The sequence below is a fragment of the Aethalodelphis obliquidens genome, unplaced genomic scaffold (genome assembly GCF_003676395.1).
Source record: "Aethalodelphis obliquidens isolate GAN/ISIS:26980383/991018 unplaced genomic scaffold, ASM367639v1 scaffold39, whole genome shotgun sequence".
Classification (NCBI taxonomy): Eukaryota; Metazoa; Chordata; class Mammalia; order Artiodactyla; family Delphinidae; genus Aethalodelphis; species Aethalodelphis obliquidens.
The window spans coordinates 8,704,523-8,724,351 of NW_020837983.1; the positions used below are offsets into that span (position 1 = coordinate 8,704,523).

Genomic DNA, 19,829 nt, shown 5'->3' on the forward strand with positions numbered 1-19,829 from the left:
AAAAAATAGTGGTAGGGAGTCTGGCTAATGCTACGGTCCGGCGTGAGAAGAAAATGGACTTGGAGCTGTTTTTCCAAGATTGGTGGAAGAATTGAGTTGGTCATTTTTTTTTCTCTCTTGGGGTCTTTTTATGACTCAGGGAAGTGGTTGGCTGAGGTTGAAGGTGTTTTGTATGGATGTGGAACAGGGCGAAGCTGATTGACTCCTTGGAGGATAAGCCACTATTCAGTGCATGGGACTATCAAAACGTCCCTGGGTATAGATCCTATCAGACTGCTCAGACAGCAAAGAGAAGTAGCACTCTTGTTAGGCTCCAGATTCCTGGGCTTTGGGACCACAAAAAAGAAAAAAAAAAAATCTAGTATTCCAAGATAGCATTTTGATGCAATATCTAATTAAATGCCTGTACTTAATAAATTTAGTAATGTAATGCAATTCCAATTATTTTTTAAAAAGTTTTATTTAGGGTTTCCCTGGTGGCGCAGTGGTTGAGAGTCCGCCTGCCAATGCAGGGGACACGGGTTCGTGCCCCGGTCTGGGATGATCCCACGTGCCGCAGAGCGGCTGGGCCCGTGAGCCACGGCCGCTGAGCCTGCGCGTCCGGAGCCTGTGCTCCGCAACGGGTGAGGCCACAACAGGGAGAGGCCACAACAGTGAGAGTCCCGTGTACCGCAAAAAAAAAAAGTTTTATTTAGAATGTTTTATAATTAGTACTTTCAGAATTTACTTTAATCATTAATCTTTAAAATACAGGATATGAAACAAAAATAGCATTCCTATTGAATGCTAATGTGTCAGTAATTTGAAGAGATTTCCTGTGACTAAGTTAAAAACATCTTATTAATATATTATATAATTTCCGCTAGACAAGCTACATATTCTTTAGTGAGTAGAGAGTGATTTTAAACCTTGGGGATGTGATTCAATAAATAAGCAGAAGAAAGAAATTCAAAAGCATGTAAGTAATACATGTAAGGTTGTTTAGCATAGTATCTGACACACATAATAAGTGTCCCAAGTAATAGGTGTTATTATTTTGAAAACCATTTAAATAAATACATTTTCTTGTCCAATTTATATTGGCCAAATTAGCTCATATTTTGAACATAAAACTATTTATGCTAAAATAAGCTAAGTGTATTCTAAGTCTGTAGAAATGAGTCATCTAAGTTCATTAAATCAAAGAAAAAGTTTTCTCATCCACAGGCCAACATATACAATGATGCTGGCTTTTCAGCAAGATGAAATCCTTACTCATTAGCTTCAATTACATTTACAATATCGTATCTATTAAAGGACGGGGGTGGGGGGTGGGGGTGGTGGTGTGTGTGCAGAAAGTACACTTACCTACTTTTGGAATGTTCTCAGCAACCAAGGTTAAAATAATAAGAGGCTTCTTCTTAAACTCATTAAAATAACTAGAAAACTCTTTCCTAAGAATAATGATTAATCAAGGCTGACCTAGACTTGAAAGTTTCTTTAATGGCTTTTGGTTCTTCTAAATTTTAAATTCCCTTTTTTGATTGGTGGTGGGCAGAGAGTGAGAAGATAGGAAAATTTTAAGGCAGGTTATCCTGAAATGTTCTGGAGCTTCCTAAGGCTCTAAAGTAAAACAACGCCCATTGTTTGCAACTCTCTTAAATATACATATTAAGAGAGTTACATAAACATATACATACGTTAGTATACATATATTTAAAAAGACAAATATAACAACAGTATATAAAGTCTATTCACATAAAAGTTACAATACGATTGGAACATGGGATACTTATTATTAAAAGGAGGACTCTTGTTGAGACTTTATTAGTAAGAGTAGTTAACAGGCCCCATTGAATTAATTTGCATAAATTTTCTAGCTTAGCAAACTAGAGAGAAATCACCTTCATAGATTTCTTGTCATTTCATGTAGGTGGCTTTACTTGGCTAATAACAAGTCAGTCATTTGTTTCCATCAAATTAGGCGAGGTATTAGGCAGTTGACTGAAAAGAAAAACAATTAAGAAAGGAAAAAAAAGGATGGGGTGTTTGAGTTGATTGACTCATCTGATTTTCCCAAACAGATGTAGCTGAAGCATATGCTGTAAATTCAGTTTTCATTTTTAATAGTCCTTATAAAATCTTCAATATTTACCACTACTTTATAACTATCTTATAATTTGTATCCAATTACACAATTTACTATTTGTAAGGACTTAACACGGCAAGGACAAATGTTACTCCAGGCATTACCTGGGGCACAAATGCCATTTTAAAAAGGAATAGAAGTTTCCAGAGATGACACACCTTCTGTCACTGGCTGGCTGGAGCTAATGTGAGACTCATCAGGGCTCCTTCCCTTGCTGTGGTGACCACCAACGTTGCAGATGGTGGAGGCTCTGTCAGCAGGGTCCCTGGGTGTGAAGGACAGGAGCAGGGCACATGAGTGACAAATAACCTGGGTTATGTTAAGTCACTGAAGGTTCAGAGTTTTTATCACTGTATAATCTAGCCTGTCCTGACTAATATACCTTCCTTGCCTGGAAAAGACAGAATCCAGGTCATCAGTTTTAAAAAAAGATAGAGATGAAATGTGTTGGGTGGCACAGTAACATTTATTTGTCTTTATGATTTAAACATAGTAATTAAACACACAAAAGAACAAATGCTGTCAAGATGGCCATATGTAGTTTAGGAAATGACTGGTCCCAGTTCAATCCTGCAAATGATCATTCAGCTTAGAAATGAGTTTCTTTTTAATGGTTTTAATCTTTTTTTTTCAGTCCCCAAGGCTTGCACAGTTCAGTACAAATGTTTTTGCTATTTTGTTATTGTCAGGCACATGACGTTTACCAATTCCCAGGAAATAAGTGAAATCAACAAGAGTCTGTAACAGCTGAGCACATACTCACAGAAATAAATCTGATTAGCTTATTACAATCTGACACAGTTTAGCTATCAGACCTACACATGAAACAATATTAACAATTACATTTGTCTTAAGGATTTATTTCTTTAAAAATATTTACCATACTTTTTTGTGCAAGGGTTCCGCTGATTTCTTTGGTTTTAAACATTATAGCTCTGTATGACCTAAATATATATAGTCCTATTTGTACCAAACATCAAAAATAAAAAAATTAAAATTTCAGAAGGTAAAAATGGAATTATTGCTTCAGTATAAAAAATGTCTGGCCCATTTGTGTACTATTGCTATTATTGCTTTGCTTCTATTGGAAAACTATCCTGGAAATCAAGGAATGTAAGTAACCCCATAGCTCCCTGCTTACGGTATAATTTGGTTGTACATCATCATCTATTAATATGTCCCTACCTTCACGAAAGCTATCCTGATCTTGTCCTTAAAAAACAAAACAAAGTGAAATAGCATAAATAAATAAATTTACCTAAAGGGATACAATAAATAGGCTACTAAAAGAGAATAAAGAATATTGTAACATAAAGCCCTTCGGTGCTGTACAATTAAACAATAGCTTTGGATTTTCAAGGTTTCTAAACACAGCCTTCATTTTACAACACAATTTTAGTGCCAGTATGCAGCTGACAGATGCAGAGAAGAATGCATTTCTGCTGTGTCCATCATTTAAGAATGAAAACACAGTGGAAAGAGTATTAAGTTCTGTCTTTTGGGGATTTACCTGGGTTTGTACCATCATCAGTTTTTGACTGTTGCCTGGTCATAGAGCACAAATCTTAGAGATTAAAAAAAAAAAATCATAATATTCCTTCAATTCTTAGTGGTTTCTTGGTCTCCAGAATAGTCATAGAAACAAACAGAAAAGAAATTAGACTCAAAAGTTTTGCTGCCTTCTTTTCTTCGCATCCATTGCATCCAGAATGGGTTGTCTTTTCGCAGTGTATCTTTGACGAAGCTCTTCTATTTCTCGTTCCATCATGGGGTCCAGCGCTTTTAACCGCATCTGTAGTTCTTCTAAACTTAGATTTTTTAACTGGATATAGAAAATAAAAAGAAGATATTAAAATAGTAAAATTATCTACAATAGGATAAAGTCTAATGAGTTTTAGCATGAATATTTCAACTCTTTACGTCATCTTTGAAATATGGCTCAACAATTAAAACAGGAATTCCTTCCCTCAAGAACCAAGAAGCCACATCTTGCAAGAACCTCAAGTAATCTGCAACGAAACAATAAAAAACTCTGCTTTTAGGAAAAAACAAATGAGAAAAATAAGCTAATAAAATGTATCTGTTTTAAAAAAGGCAGAAAGACAAATCCACCATCGTCCACAAACAGACTTTAAGGATATGTTCCGGATATATTCACTCTACTCTCTCACACTCTTGCCATCTATGGAGAGCTACGATAATCATAAACACTTGCAGAGATCACCCAAGAATGTGACAAGATTGAATACAGGTTAAATTAGCCATTCTGTTCTGCATTTTACCAAATGCTTAAATTTTAAGCACTTGGTTAACCAGAAAATTAAATTATCTAGAATACTTTTACCCCAAGCATTTTGGTAAGACAGCGTTTTTAAATTTCTGATTCAAAATATCCCAAGTCTGATACAAACAGTGCTGTGTAAGTTCTGACATGGGCTTGGCCAATTTGAAAATGAAATACCTGTCACATGTTCACTGTATATGTTATAGTGTGACAGTAATGATATGATTTGACTAAATGATACAGTTTGACTATAATGATTTAGTTTGATTATGCTAGCTTCTGGGGGCAACACTGGCACATCCTTTACTGGTTTTCTGTGTAACAACAGAAGAGAGGCCTCATGACCTGTGTGAATGGGGGATAAAATCTGTTCTACATAACAGGATCTGTGGCATCCTGAGCTTTACTGTATTTATTTACATGTCAAAACAGCAAGATATGGATAATCTCCTGAGAAACATTTTAGGGATATTGCCTCAGGGCCTATAGGATGCCCTGAAATATATAACCTAACACTTGGGCTTTTTATCTTATTAACATTTAAAAAAATCAAACACTCTGTCTCCTTCAGAAACTATTAAAGCCAATGGTGGCAGACAGGTGATTTTTAAAAAGTCTGTTAAAGCGAAATGATCTACTATTTGCTCTTACTCAGCATCTTGGTAGGTATTGTAAGGGAAGCATAGAAGTACTAAACTATTTCCTTGCCTTAGAAACTTACAAATTAGCTTGAAGGGTAAGATTAGCAACTATAAATATTTAGGGACTTATGCCAGACCCTATACAATTAAGCCCTATTGTATGTGGTACAGATTATAGTGACAGGTTCTTAACTCAAATCTGGGACCAAGCTTCTCATGTGAAAAATTCTGCATGTTCATGTGTACATTTTCCTGGGAAAAGCATCCATTGTTTTTTGTTTTTTTTAAAAGCAGACTCCCAACAAAAAAGAGAGGAGGCTTGCTATAAATGTAATGGAGACATGATTCCCTTTAGGGAGCAGGGACTGCGCTGGTCCTTGGAAAAGGGGATACCTCAGGGAAGTGAGCAGGGCCCTGGGAGGAGGCCCTGCTGTGCTGAGGAGGAAGAACTAATAAGGACCAAAAACAAGACAGAAAACTAGGAGCTGGTGGGGTCCTGCAAGCCAGCCAAAGCCAGGTTTGGACTTCAGGGAGCCATGATCAACTTTGGAGCAGGAAATTACATGAGAGTAATCCAGACTCGGTTTTAATATGATAACACTTGCAGCTTGTATTTTTTTTCAGAAGAGAACTGTCTTTGGTTACTTTATAAGCCAAGCCAGAAAACACTCTCATGACTTTACAGTCACATGTCAATCTTAACCAAAAATAGCATTTTTCAGCTTGATCCTCCACCTTACTCATCATACCTGGCCCTAAGTGACCCTTGGTTCCCAAAATCAAATCCATTCTCAACTGAAAAAGGTTTCTCACCACTGAGGATACTGAAAAGAATGAGTCAGAGACTGAAGAAATGCAAAAGAAGAGTTCCAAGAATATAAGAATGACAGTGTTATGGGAGAGAATGCACTGGCTCCCGGGATGATGACTCTGAAGGTGACTACCACTTGCTTTGGTGTATAAGAAGTTCTGGTATATATCTAAAATATGTCCTGTTATTTTTTAGTCAAACATCATTAAAAAAAAAGAAAACCCTAGCTTATTATATTATATACTATTATATACATGTATATAGAAAGCATAGTATTATATTATTACATACTTCATTAATTTTGTTTGTTTGTTTGTTTGCTGTACACGGGCCTCTCACTGCTGTGGCCTCTCCCGTTGCGGAGCACAGGCTCTGGATGCGCAGGCTCAGCGGCCATGGCTCACGGGCCCAGCTGCTCCACGGCATGTGGGATCTTCCCGGACCGGGGCACAAACCCGTGTCCCCTGCATTGGCAGGCGGACTCTCAACCACTGCACCACCAGGGAAGCCCCCATTATTTTTTTTAACATCTCTATTGGAGTATAATTGCTTTACAATGGTGTGCTAGTTTCTGCTGTAATTAATTGTTTTTTAAAATAAATTTATTTATTTTTGGGTGTGTTGGGTCTTCGTTGCTGCACATGGGCTTTCTCTAGTTTGTGGCGAGCGGGGGCTACTCTTCGTTGTGGTGTGCTGGCTTCTCATTGCGGTGGCTTCTCTTGTTGCAGAGCACGGGCTCTAGGCGCAGGGGCTTCAGTAGTTGTGGCACTTGGGCTCACTAGTTGTGGCACACGGGCTTAGTTGCTCCGCGGCATGTGGGATCTTCCTAGACCAGGGCTCGAACCCGTGTCCCCTGCATTAGCAGGCGGATTCTTAACCACTGAGCCACCAGGGAAATCCTGTAATTAGTTTTTAATGTAAGTATTAATCTGTTATTTGATCACTACTGTTCAAATCACTGTGGGGATAAAGAATAAGCTAACAGGGAATCTTGAAACTTTCTGTGATAGTGAGATGAAGGGCCAATAGAGACCACACACAGCCACGTTTCCCCGAGAAAGACAAGGCTGAGTGCTGTCTACATAAGATCCAATTGCACTTTGTCTCTATTTTAGCCTATGTTATCTTTCTTATCTCTGAATTTCTATATAACATTCAAAATTTAAAGAGCACCATTTAGTATTTGATTCTAGACTCATGGACTATTTTATAATTGATTTTTTATGCATGGGTTTTATGTCTACCCGAGGTATTCCCAAAATATTCAAACTTTAGAGCTTGTACACATACCTAGAAACTATTAAACTATACTGCTAAATATGAAGACACAAAGGTGGGTAGATAAACAGGAATACAGAATAAATGACTCAAAGAAATGGGTTACACTATAATTAGGAGATATAACATCATACAAAGCAAACAATTTTTGTACTAAATATCTTATACTATCTTACTGGGGCAAATTGCCAATAGTTTATAAATATTATACTAAAGGAATGGACCGAATTCAGAGAAAGAAGCTACTTAGAAGAAAAAAATTTTCTTCTCTAATAGACTTTTATATTATCAATATGTAGAATTTGTGAAAAACAGGTCTGTGATACTAGAGAACAATTAGCTGGCATTGCTAGGGAATCAGGTGTTCCATATAAGTAAATTCATGAAGTATCTAAATCTTAGTTCTTTAAGTGATAAAACTGTTTCAACCATTTTTAACAGAAAATCTTTATAAAGTATTTTACAGATTATGCTGCCTTCTAAAGCAGAGGATACAGGACCTAAAACAACCTTTCCTTATGATGAATCATCATTATTAATATCTATGACTAATCTATACCATGTATTAATTTCCTCTCTTCTTTTTGGCTTTTTATCTTCATTTGAGGTAAAGCTATGAGCTCCTTTCTTTGCCATCATTGAGTGGATATCCTTCTCTCTCTACTCCAAGTCTGTTCACTTATTGCAAACCAGGAAGGCAATTCAACAATCCTATAAGGCATTATACTAAATAAGAATAAACAGCTTCTGAGTGAAAGCTTGAGGCTGTTTTAGGAAAGACAGAGCATGGCTTTAGTGCTGAAGCTTGTTATATCTGTTTTGTGTGTGTGTGTGTGCGCGCGCGTGTGTGTTTAAAATTTAACTTCGTATTTGTGGCTGTATAAGGTCGAGGTTACAGGAAATCTGACTTCTACATGAGATACATATATAGTTATGTTTTCTGGTGGGCCATCCGAGAACTTCAGAGGATTCATTTATTAAAAAATTTATTGATATTTTCTACGGACCAAGCACTGTAGATGCAGAGATGAATAGAACACTACCCCACAAAGAGCTTGCAATCTAGCTGGCAAGACAGGTCCATGCACAGCTAACTCACTAGTGGAGGAGAAAGCTGAGAAGTCGGGAGACGGGACAGGGGAGAAGGGTAACAGCATGAGCAGAGACGTATAAGGCACACAAATGCCTGGCATCTTTCGAGATGTCAGCTGACTGCTGGGATGTAGGAAGGATCCAGGGGGGAGGGGATTAGGAGAGGAAAGAGAGGAGAGGCCAGATGACTTAAGGGCCTTAAGTGTGTTGCTACAAACTTTCTGTAGACAAGAAAGAAATGCTTGATAATTTTGAGCATAATTGGTGCTCAAAACATGATCATATATGAGCGAGCTTTACAAAAATATCTCCAATAGCAGGTAGAGAAAATGCATTGCCATGGGGGAAAAATGGAGGCAGGAAGACCTGTTAGCAGGTTCAACAGTCTACTGAGAGGATGACTCTTGAACCAGGAAAATGGAAGTGGAGACTGAGAAGAAGAGAGGGATTGCAGAGTCTTGAAAATATCAATACAATTGATAGGGCTTTCTTTGTTCACTGACTGATTATGAAGGGCCAGAAAGAAGGAAGGGTTAAGGATGATTCCGGTTTCAAGCTGGGGTCATGGGGTAGAGACTGAAACCATTAATAAGGTAGGGGAGTTAATGGCATCAAGGTGGAGATATCAGATATGGATTATAATTTGGGGTTTTGGACCTCAGGAGAAAGATTCAAGCTGAAGACACAGACTTAGGGAATCATCAGCATTTAGTTTATAACTGAAGCTCTTGATGAGGATAAAATTATCCAGGAAAAGAAGATTTTCTCCCTGATTTTACAATCTGCCTATGATATCCAACAGAAAATAATCCCTAAACCTTAACATCTGTGGTCAGAGGCTTTTCTTATTTTGTTAACAAAACAGAAATATCCATATAGTCCTAAATAACTCTAGATTATGGTGTCATCTAGACTAAAAAAAAGTGAGGTTAACTGGTAAAAATTTTCACTTCTTATAAAAATGGGTATGATTTATAGATATGAACTTCCGGTTGAGTTTTGACTTCTAGTTAAGCCCTAATAACATATTTAGCACTCTGTGTTTCTGTAGCTATCAAGGCTCCCACAGGCATAAAAATGGTTTGGGGTGGGAAACGTGGCAGAAGCAGCTTTTGCAATCTCTTGGAAAACAGTATGCTCAATGCCTTGGCAGTAAAATGATGTGCAAACCAGATAACAATTTATACAGACTCATAATGATAAAAATGACCCTACAGTACCATACAATCCACTATCACCCTTTTAAAATAATAATCAAATTAAAACAATTCTGAGGGCTAATAAGGATAATATCAGAAGAAAAAGCTGAGCTTCCTGAACTAATATCAGTATTACTGTGATGAAAATTTCCTTCACTAAAATCAAGTTTCTTGAAACTATAAAGAGGAAGATGGAAATCCCTTCAGAATTACATTTATGGATTAACAGAGCTTGTGGTAAATCAACTTGAATTTACATTTTTTTATATATAGGAAAGAAATGTTACTTATGAACCATCTTTCTACGTGCAATACAAAGTAGCTGTTTTACCGTAACTACATGCCAGTTGACTAATTCCAAAATAAATGCAGAGTAAACTAGTGTTGGAGTATCAAGTCTCTGTTCTACATTTGTCAGAGTTTAGAATTTGGTAAGTCAAGTCAAATAAATAAAAGAATTTTAGAACATGCATACATTGTGGTTTTTACTGTATACGAAAAACGTACAAGAATGAATCACTCATCTGGAAATGACGTTTATATGTTATAGGCTAATTCTATTTAACAAAATTTAGTTTTGAACTTAATGACAAAATATAACTTGCACAACTAACAATGATTCTTAAATCTTCAGGCCTTAACACAGTTAAAGAATATTGTAGTTTGACAACCTTTACAAACATTGAGGACACATGACTTGGCTAAGTGACCAAATAAGCTGCCATGCAGTAAGAGGAAAAACTCAAATGCAGAGACAGAGCCCACAGCTGCTTCAAAAGCAGAGTCACAGAAAAAGTGATGAGTTTTAGAACAATATTGTTTCATTACTTGAGAAACTTTTTTTTCTATTCATAGTTTGCTCTTCTTGGCCATTTGAAATGACAGATAATCAGGGGGCAAGACATATTAATAAAAGCAGAGAATAAAATCAATTTCCATAAAAGGGTTTAAACGGAGATTGCGTATACTGAATCATATGGGCCTGAGAGAAACACATTTTGAGATCTGGGATTATTAAAAGTCATTGCACATGACTAAGTCATTTGTTTAGCAGAAACATGAACGATAAAGGTGGGTTGAGTTAAGCCTCACAGAATCTCACTGCAAAAGAGAACCTTAGACATGATCTAGTCTAACTTCCTTATTTTAGGCGAGGAAATGAGAGCTAGCGTGCTCAAAGTTACACTCCTGGTTAATGGCGAGACATGACCCGACCCTTATTAGGTCAACGCTGTTTTTTATTATACCAAGTCTGCTATTCTTAATCTAGCACGGCCAGAGAGTTCAGCAAGTTAAGTCACCACAGATTTGGGGGTGTGCTGCTGAGAAACTTCTTCGGTCTTCAACCTGAACTGAAAGGGAAAATGGTTTTTAGGTGTTCAGCTATGAAGTCCACAGTGAATAGAAAATACTGCATTTGACATTTCTATACAGCAGTCTTTTTTTTTTTTTTTTTTTTGCGGTACGCGGGCCCCCCACAGCCGCGGCCTCTCCCGTTGCGGAGCACGGGCACCGGACGCACAGGCTCAGTGGCCATGGCCCACAGGCCCAGCCGCTCCGCGGCATGTGGGATCCTCCTGGACCGGGGCACGAACCCGCGTCCCCCTCATCGGCAGAAGGACCCTCAACCACTGCGCCACCAGGAAAGCACTACAGCAGTCTTTTAAAATGAAATAAACTGCAGAAGTTCAGCAAAAGATAGGAAGGCTATCTTCTTTAAGCTTCAGGCCAGTAAACTAGGATCTCCCAGCTTTTATAAAAAGTTTAAAATAAGTTAAAGAATCTAAGAAAAACCCAAAATTTTTAAAGAATAATAATTAGATAGATGAGTGGATGGATACTTGTTTATAAGTTAAATGAAAAAGTCAAAACTACTTTTTAATGGGAGTCAACATTTTGTTTGAAAATTAGTACAGTTTGGTGTATGAGTGACAGCTTTGAATAAGCAGCTCATTTTGTTAATAACAGTCCTAGATTATCACATTTTAATCCAGGAGGTAAGAAGATTACAGATCAAGATCCAAAAATATTATATTTTTCAGTATCCCTTAAAAAAAGAAAATCCAAGATAGGTATTCAGATTAAAAACTCACTTACTAGCTCTTACATAAAACAGCAGCATAAGTAACTCTGTAATGTGAGAAGTTAAGATAGAAAACAAGATTAAATCAACCCATAGATAATTCTGACAGTTCAAACTTTTAATAATTAGAATTATTTCTGAACTCTATGAGAAGTATTGAAAAGCTGCTAATTATTATTAGCAACACACCTCCAAATCTGTGGTGACTTAACTTGCTGAACTCTCTGGCCGTGCTAGATTAAGAATAGCAGACTTGGTATAATAAAAAACAGCGTTGACCTAATAAGGGTTGGGTCATGTCTCGCCATTAACCAGGAGTGTAACTTTGAGCACGCTAGCTCTCATTTCCTCGCCTAAAATAAGGAAGTTAGACTAGATCATGTCTAAGGTTCTCTTTTGCAGTGAGATTCTGTGAGGCTTAACTCAACCCACCTTTATCGTTCATGTTTCTGCTAAACAAATGACTTAGTCATGTGCAATGACTTTTAATAATCCCAGATCTCAAAATGTGTTTCTCTCAGGCCCATATGATTCAGTATACGCAATCTCCGTTTAAACCCTTTTATGGAAATTGATTTTATTCTCTGCTTTTATTAATATGTCTTGCCCCCTGATTATCTGTCATTTCAAATGGCCAAGAAGAGCAAACATTCTTATGACTACATCAGGAAGAGCCGACAGTAAAATTAAGTCAGAAGGAATTATTTTCCCAAACAATTTCATCTTAAAAGCTATAGGGGGAGAACATTCAGATTTCTACATTATTTTGTTTTGTCAAAAATAGTCCTAATTACATGAAGGCTTTTTAAAAAGTCTTAATTTCAAAAAATAGAGGAAACAGGATCATGAAGATTTAAAATGCTTAAATGTGATAACATTTCAAGACTTAATGGGTCTACGAGTTGCTGGTATAATCAGTCTGTCAAATGAGATAACCATCACAATGAAGCAAATGGTCTTACATGTTAATGTTAACACATTTAGTCAAAGAGTCAATCAAAAAACCCTTGTATAAGGTTTGCTGTGTTTACTGGGAAAACAAACTCTTCCTAGCAACTGTTTAAATAAATCTCACAGATGCTACAGACCCTATTAGTGGCCAGTGATTAAAAAAATATGGATTGCTAATACTGTATCCTGACTCATCCATTTTCCCATCTGCTAGCAATTCTAACAATACGAACTATCAACAGAATGGCTAACAACAATAATTTTCTATGGCAATTTTGATGCTGAATTGCCTATAGCATTTTGTAAGATTTACCAGTGCATGCCTCAAACTGTTTTGAGTTGTTTGTGGCCTGGAGCGACATATTCCTTTCCCCCCTAACACTCCACTTTAGCTCAAATTTTTACTGTGTTGAACAGAATCTGGTTTGGTTTTACAGAACACTATTCATGGAGGCTGTCACAGTCATTTTACTAACAATGAGACAGGAGACGCAAAAGTCCAGTGAAGTCCACTGATTAGTTTAGATATCTATGAACAGGTAAGGGGCCTTCTGCTAAGCAACAGGGATAATAGGTAGCACTTAAAGTTAAAAAAAAAAAATTAAAACATCAATATATTATGGAATTTCCTGATTTAATTTCTAGCACTGAGAAGAATACAATAAAAGAGTTCTCAAGTCAATGAACTTTAAAGCTTTCTTAAAGAAAACCTACATATACATTTAAAACTAATGAAGAGAGTGATAATTTCAGACTCTTGACACGTTATAGAAGGAAGGCTGAATTCCTCACCGTACACGTTCTTAAAATCTACGTTAACATTAAATCTACTGGCAGAGCCTTCTTCCTCAAATAGACACTATTTACCTATCTGGATGGAAGATTGTACATGTAACTCTGTTCTGAGCTGAGTGCCCCTTGTCTATGGCCGAATGACAGAACGACCACAAATATTCTGGGATTGTAACTGGAAACTGCACTAAGCGTCTGTTTAACCTCAGAGTATCTATGGTAAATTTAAGACATTTAGATTTTTTCATTCCCAAAGAAAAGGGAGAACATCATTTCTTGTGGCTATCAATGGAGCAGAAGGGAAAAGTGCCAATTATTGATCATTTACAAGGGGTCAGACACTATCCTAGGTCCTGTGCATTAAGGCATTTAATCCTAACAAGCACTTTATGTGGTAGATATTACCAACTCCATTTTATAGGTGAGGACACTCAGAGACCAAGTGACCCACCCTAGGTCCTATGGCTGGCGGTGCTTACGCAGGCACTCAAAGACAACATCAAATCCACCCACATAAGTTTGGATTGGAGCCTAGTGAGAACAATTTCTTAGGTCTCCCAAGAACTACAAAAGCACTTCAAAGGCCAATTATCAAATAAAACCGTTTTTTTTAACAGATTGTTTATAGATTAAAAATAGGGAAACATTAAAAAAATCCCACCTTTCCTCCCAGATTGTACCTTGTGGAGTATTTTACTTAAAATATATTAATGTATTTTAGCTATAATTAGCCTTATGAAATAAGTATGTGTATGTTTATTAAGCATTTTTGTATTTAATCAGCTCTCTAGAAATATAAACACATTTCTGCATAGCCCTTTGGGACAGATGCCATAATTTTATCAATAAAAAGAGATATGCAGTGACAAAACTAACATGACGTCCACTTGACACAGAAGCAAGACTGCCTGTGTCCATTCAGACTGTCCCATAGTTGGTTTGATGTGTTATTTTGCTTGGATCCAGCAATGAGCTACAAGCTGATGGGCATTACTATAGTTACCTTGTCCTACAGAAATCTGAGCCGCCCGTATAAAAAAAAAAGCACGATGAAATTTCAGTTGCATTCCTCAACGGCAATTGAACACCCATTCCTTTTATGTTTTTCCGTTTCTAGTAAGTAGTTTTGCCTGCTAAAAATATCAGGAAAAACTTAATTCATGCATAGCTCTGCTATACTGTAAGCAGCTAAAAAATTCTAGGTCCAGAGCAACAAAATCTGAGTAACGCGAAACCAACTACTAATTAAATTTTTCCAGATCAATTAAGGGGCAGATGGAAAAGCTCTATTAGCTTTGATTCCTTATCTCGGTGATTCTGATTAACACTTTGAATAATTTTTTTTTTACTAAATTGCTCTTAGTTTATTTATTTATTTATTTAAAATTTATTTTATTTATTTATTTTTGGCTGTGTTGGGTCTTCGTTGCTGCACACGGGCTTTCTCCAGTTGCGGCGAGTGGGGGCTACTCTTCACTGTGGTGCGCAGGCTGCTCATTGCGGTGGCTTCTCTTGTTGTGGAGCACAGGCTCTAGGTGCGTGGGCTTCAGTAGCTGTGGCTTTGCAGGCTCAGTAGTTGTGGCACAAGGGCTCAGTAGTTGTGGCTTGAAGGCTCTAGAGCGCAAGCTCAGTAGTTGTGACACATGGGCTTAGTTGCTCCATGGCATGTGGGATCTTCCCGGACCAGGGCTTGAACCCGTGTCCCCTGCATTGGCGGGCGGATTCTTAACCACTGCGCCACCAGGGAAGTCCCCAGGTCACTTTTCATTATTCAAAGTCCAGACCAATTACAAACTTCAATCTCATATTAAATATAAATCTCATCCCTCCCCTCAGTACAGGCTTGCACAGAAAGACCAAGAGACTGGCAGGAAGGGATGTTATCTGCACCCAGAACTTTCTCCCCGCCCGCCCTTTTCAACCTCAAGGTCTACTTCTTCTCTGGTGTTAGGAGCTGGGAAAGAAGGAAGGATCTTCTGACATAAATGGTTGTTTGTCAGCTGGGGAGATGTTTCCCTGGTCCTGCTCTGGCTTGATTCCTAGTGTTGGAGGGCAGAGGGGTGTGTATGGATTTCTGATGTGGTGGTCGGTGTTACCCTGGTGCTCACCCCTCTTGAGGAGGGGCAGCTCCCTGGGTGGGGTATTGTCTCCTCTGGCCTGGAAACCCCCTCAGTAGCATTCTGACTTCTGATCACCTTTTTTAGAGCCACAGAGATTGTAGAGGTTCTTTTCTACACTCTCCAGGGGCCACCAGGACCTAAGGAAGGGGAGAGGTCTCCTAGTCTCTTCTTTCCTAGAACACTACACCGTGGTCCCTAGTAATTCTGCAGGCCTTGGCTCCGCCAACAGAAGTCTTTGGGAGAGATGCAGACATCTATGTTAATAGACCCTCCAGACTCCCAGGAACTTGCTCACTGAACTCGGCTCTAGTGGCTGGCACATCAGTGGGTCTGCAGGTTCAACCAGCTTAGCAAGCAACTGGCTGGGACACCAGAGGCCAGTCTGTTTTCCTGTAGGGACACCGATTACTACGAATGGCTCTCTGGAAGTGCCCCCACCTCCACCTTTAATCTAAGCAAGAAGAGAGCTACCTTCTTCCCCTTCCACTAGAGCGCCAGATTGTGAATTACAGTAGGATAGGAACTTCTGCAAACAGCTGCATCCCCAGTGCCTAGAACACTGCCTGGAACATAGAAGGTGCCTAATAAATATATACTGAATGAATGAAAAATGGTGGGGCTCTTAGCAAACCCTGCAGGGAGGTGCCTGGTCTCAATCGTTGGTGGCCCTCTTTAGAATATGGGATACTTAGCGCCTGCTGTTTTCAGTTGTGGACAACAGCGCTCGTGTGTGGCAGTAGGAAAAGTCCCTTTCAACGTTGTGGTACATAACCGTTAACTCTAAAAAAAGAAAAAAAGTGTGTGTGGGATCAAGTAGGTGCACTTGCCACTGAAGAAAAGCAAAAAGAGTATCTTGGAAAACCAGAGATATTACCCAGCAGATTTCATTTATTTCACTATAGGATAGGCCCATGCTCCATTACATGTTTATTCTGTGTGTCTGGTAATATATTTAATTTTGATCTCAACTCATTCTTCTCTTAGAAAAATGGCTTCTGTCAAAAAACTCTTCAAAATGATAATAAATACCATAGTTTACTCCTTTGGCAAACATGCATGGAATGAAGTGCTCTGGGAGGACATAATTCTTACTAATATCCCTGAGTGCACACAACCATTTATACAATTTTCTGCTGCAGTGATACCACAATACTTATCCTGCCAATTTAAATTATGTCTATCTTCATGCCATAAAGATGCAAAATTTACTTTGCCCACCTATAGGAAGGGTTTTAAAATAAAATAGAGGTCAGCCGAAAACCACAAACCATGAAACTCAGACTGTATTACATGATTTTTTAAAACAATGAAGCAACACCTACAAATGAACAGGATTCCTAATACTTTAGTTTGGAGGCATCTAAATCCATAGTTCTTCTAAGACCCCACAGAATAAGAATCATGGTCTGATAGCTACTCATGAAACAACATGAACTCAAAATATGGTAAAAAGTTTTTTAAAAACTTAAAGAGCAACAATAAATTTTGATCATAGTGCTTCATCCTTAGTTGCCACGTGAGCTTTAGAAAATAAAATTTACCAAAAAGGAAACATTTTAACATAATCATCAATTTTAGAATGGCACGATTTGCGACTGAAACAGTATTTTTAATTTCCCAAACAAAGGTACAAATTCAATTAAAAACCCATGAAGAAACTCAGGAATTTAAAAGGATAGGGGGGAAAAAAAGGATAGGAAGGCTCCTATGAAAATGTTAAAAAATAAAACCCCTGCCTACTTTAATAACAATCAGTCTTGTGCAAACTTAAAAGCAAAACCACCAAGTGAATAAAACAGAAGCTGACAGCTTTTGCCCTTATCCTTTCATTAATAGTTGTTTTAAAATATGTTCATAAGTGCTATTAATTTGAAGTAAAAGAAAATATAAAATGAGACTAAGTGAAAATAAAATTGGCTAATCATTATTATCTTTTAAATGTTTATTTATTTATTTATGGCTGTGTTGGGTCTTCGTTGCTGTGCGCGGGCTTTCTCTAGTTGCAGCGAGCGGGGGCTACTCTTCGTTGCGGTGCGCGGGCTTCTCATTGCAGTGGCTTCTCTTGTTGCAGAGCATGGGGTCTAGGCAAGAGGGCTTCAGGAGCTGCGGCACTTGGCCTCGGTAGTTGTGGCTCACGGGCTCTAGAGCGCAGGCTCAGTAGTTGTGGCGCATGGACTTAGCTGCTCCGAGGCATGTGGGATCTTCCCGGACCAGGGCTCGAACCCATGTCCCCTGCCTGGGCAGGTGGTTTCTTAACCACTGCGCCACCAGGGAAGTCCCAAAATTGGCTAATTATTAGCTTAAATTTATCTTAGGAAGGAGGCATCAACTTTCAAATGTAAATGTAAATGTTTCAAACTTTCAACTTTCTGGTGTGGGGAGAGGAGACAGTAGTGTTTGTGAGTTATGTCATCATCTTAGACTGGACAACTAATATGTATAAATCACTGAAAATAAAGATGAGAAAGTAATATGCCAGTGTCATTTACAAACAAAACAGCTTAGAGTAAAAGTTTACTGCAAACTAAAAATTTCACACTTAGATGCCTACAGTAAATGAATTTTCCACGAAGTCTTTTTTAAAAAAATGAGAATGACACCAAGTCAAATTTTTAAAAATTGTTTTTGTTATCAACTAATTTAACAGAGAACATGGCATCAAAATTAAATCTGTAATACCACCTTATAAAATGAGCGTGCTCCCAAATGTTCCCGGAACTTTTCAGCACTGAGCCGAACCAAGCTGCCACCTGTCTCAGATGCAACAAGACTTCTGGCTAGATCTTCCCTTGAGCCAGACACCTCTTTCTGAGCAGACTCACTACTAGGGTGGACACAGAAGCAGAGGCAGAGAACTGTGACTGAGGGGACTTCATGACGATTGGATAGTCTCACTTTGCATCTACTGGGAAGCCAGGAGACTGTGGTCACTAGTGGAAACTTGGGGATCAGAATTTGAGCTTTGGTTCCAGTAATATACATTAATATAATGTAGTTATGCTAGTAAATCTTTACATTTTATTTTTCAGTATGAAATTTCAGCTCAGTCTTAAAAAGTCCAATTTTAATAAGGATAAAAGGAAAAATGCACCTTTAATTACTGACCAAATAAAAGACACACTGTTGGTTTACCTCCTGTGGAAAAGTAACAAAAAAGCTACGTGGCTGTTAAATTCAATGAGGAACTTTTTATAAGATGTTGTTAGCAAGTGACTGACATATGCTGTTATTCAGAGTAGCTAATCCACTTGGATCATTATTCTGAAATTATGTGGTATTAACATACAGTATCATGTAGCTCCCAATCCTGAATAAATGACCTAACAGACTGAGTGACTAGTGCCTGGTACCAACAGATGCCAGAATCCTCCATAGCATTCTTATACAAAAATATCACGAGTGAAATTTCCTTCGCCTTATTAGACTCAGAGTGGACGTGCAATACCACAAAGCATGAAGTAGTTTTGAAAAACGTTGCGCACAAAGGAATTACTTTCAAATGAACTCAAAAACTGCAATCTATTCTACACTACACTGTCCATTTCTGGATTCCCACAATATCCAGCCTATTTTCAGTTACGAACATCCGCTTGAACAAACTTCTTCCTGCCATAGTTCTTTCAGCTAAAGCGCACGGTCCTGTCACTGTTAGGCCCATCCCCAGGCCTGCTGCCACCAGCCCCCGCATTTCTTCTGCTCACTGGCAGCTGTGAGAAACATGCATGGTCCCGAGCCTGGCTATCCCCTCACAGGTGTGTCCACTGCCTCATTTCACCCAGACTCGCTGCCAGGCTTTTAAGCAGACCACTCTCACTGCCAGCCCGCCTGATACTCAGAACAGACAGCTGTGCTGAACCACGGTGGCCAAGGAGAGAGGACTCATATTGAGGCAGCTGCAGATTTTGCTAGCTATCTCCTCATTTTTCAATCACCAGAAATTTTGTCTTTCATTAGCTTTTAATGAGTATCATCCTGAATTATGCCACCTAGTAGTAGAGAGGGCAGATTTCCCACTAGTCTGTTTTGCTAGACTGACAGTAGTAGAAGTTTCCCCATCCCCTGCCAAATCTCTGCTCTGACTTAAAAAAAAAAAAAAAAAAAGGGAAGACGCTCTTTATTGATTCTTAAGCAGTAGTGGGGTTTTAACCTCGCAGAGTGACCACATATTGAATAATTGATAACTATTTTGTAAAACCTCTTAAATCCCATTAAGAAATTAACATATAGCATGAGGGAAAGTAGCAAAAGCGGAAGCAGTAGGATGGAATAAAATTAAATCCTCCTAAATCAACTGAATTGTAACCAAAGTGACTTCTGAATGGGCGGGCCTCTTCTGGAAAGGGCAGCGGGTGAAGTGAAAAGCTTGACTGACTTCAAGAGTATAAAAGTTTATGGAAGATGGGAACAGGCTTTCAGCTCGATCCCTGGTCCACGAGAAGTAAGGAAGATG

At 38.3% G+C, this 19,829-nt stretch overlaps 1 protein-coding gene across 2 annotated transcripts in view; it reads right to left on the bottom strand.

Annotated features, from left to right (window-relative positions):
- Nucleotides 1-2,573: 2,573 nt before the first annotated feature.
- STK3 (serine/threonine kinase 3) overlaps nt 2,574-19,829 on the bottom strand; it is a 321,732-nt gene continuing 304,476 nt past the window's right edge. The window contains exon 9 of one of the 2 annotated variants that reach the window (XM_027131492.1): nt 2,574-3,950. In XM_027131492.1, the coding sequence (XP_026987293.1) occupies nt 3,792-3,950 (159 nt within the window). In that variant the 3' untranslated portion in view covers nt 2,574-3,791. The remainder of the gene's footprint in view (nt 3,951-19,829) is intronic. The other variant, XM_027131491.1, reaches the window with a different exon arrangement.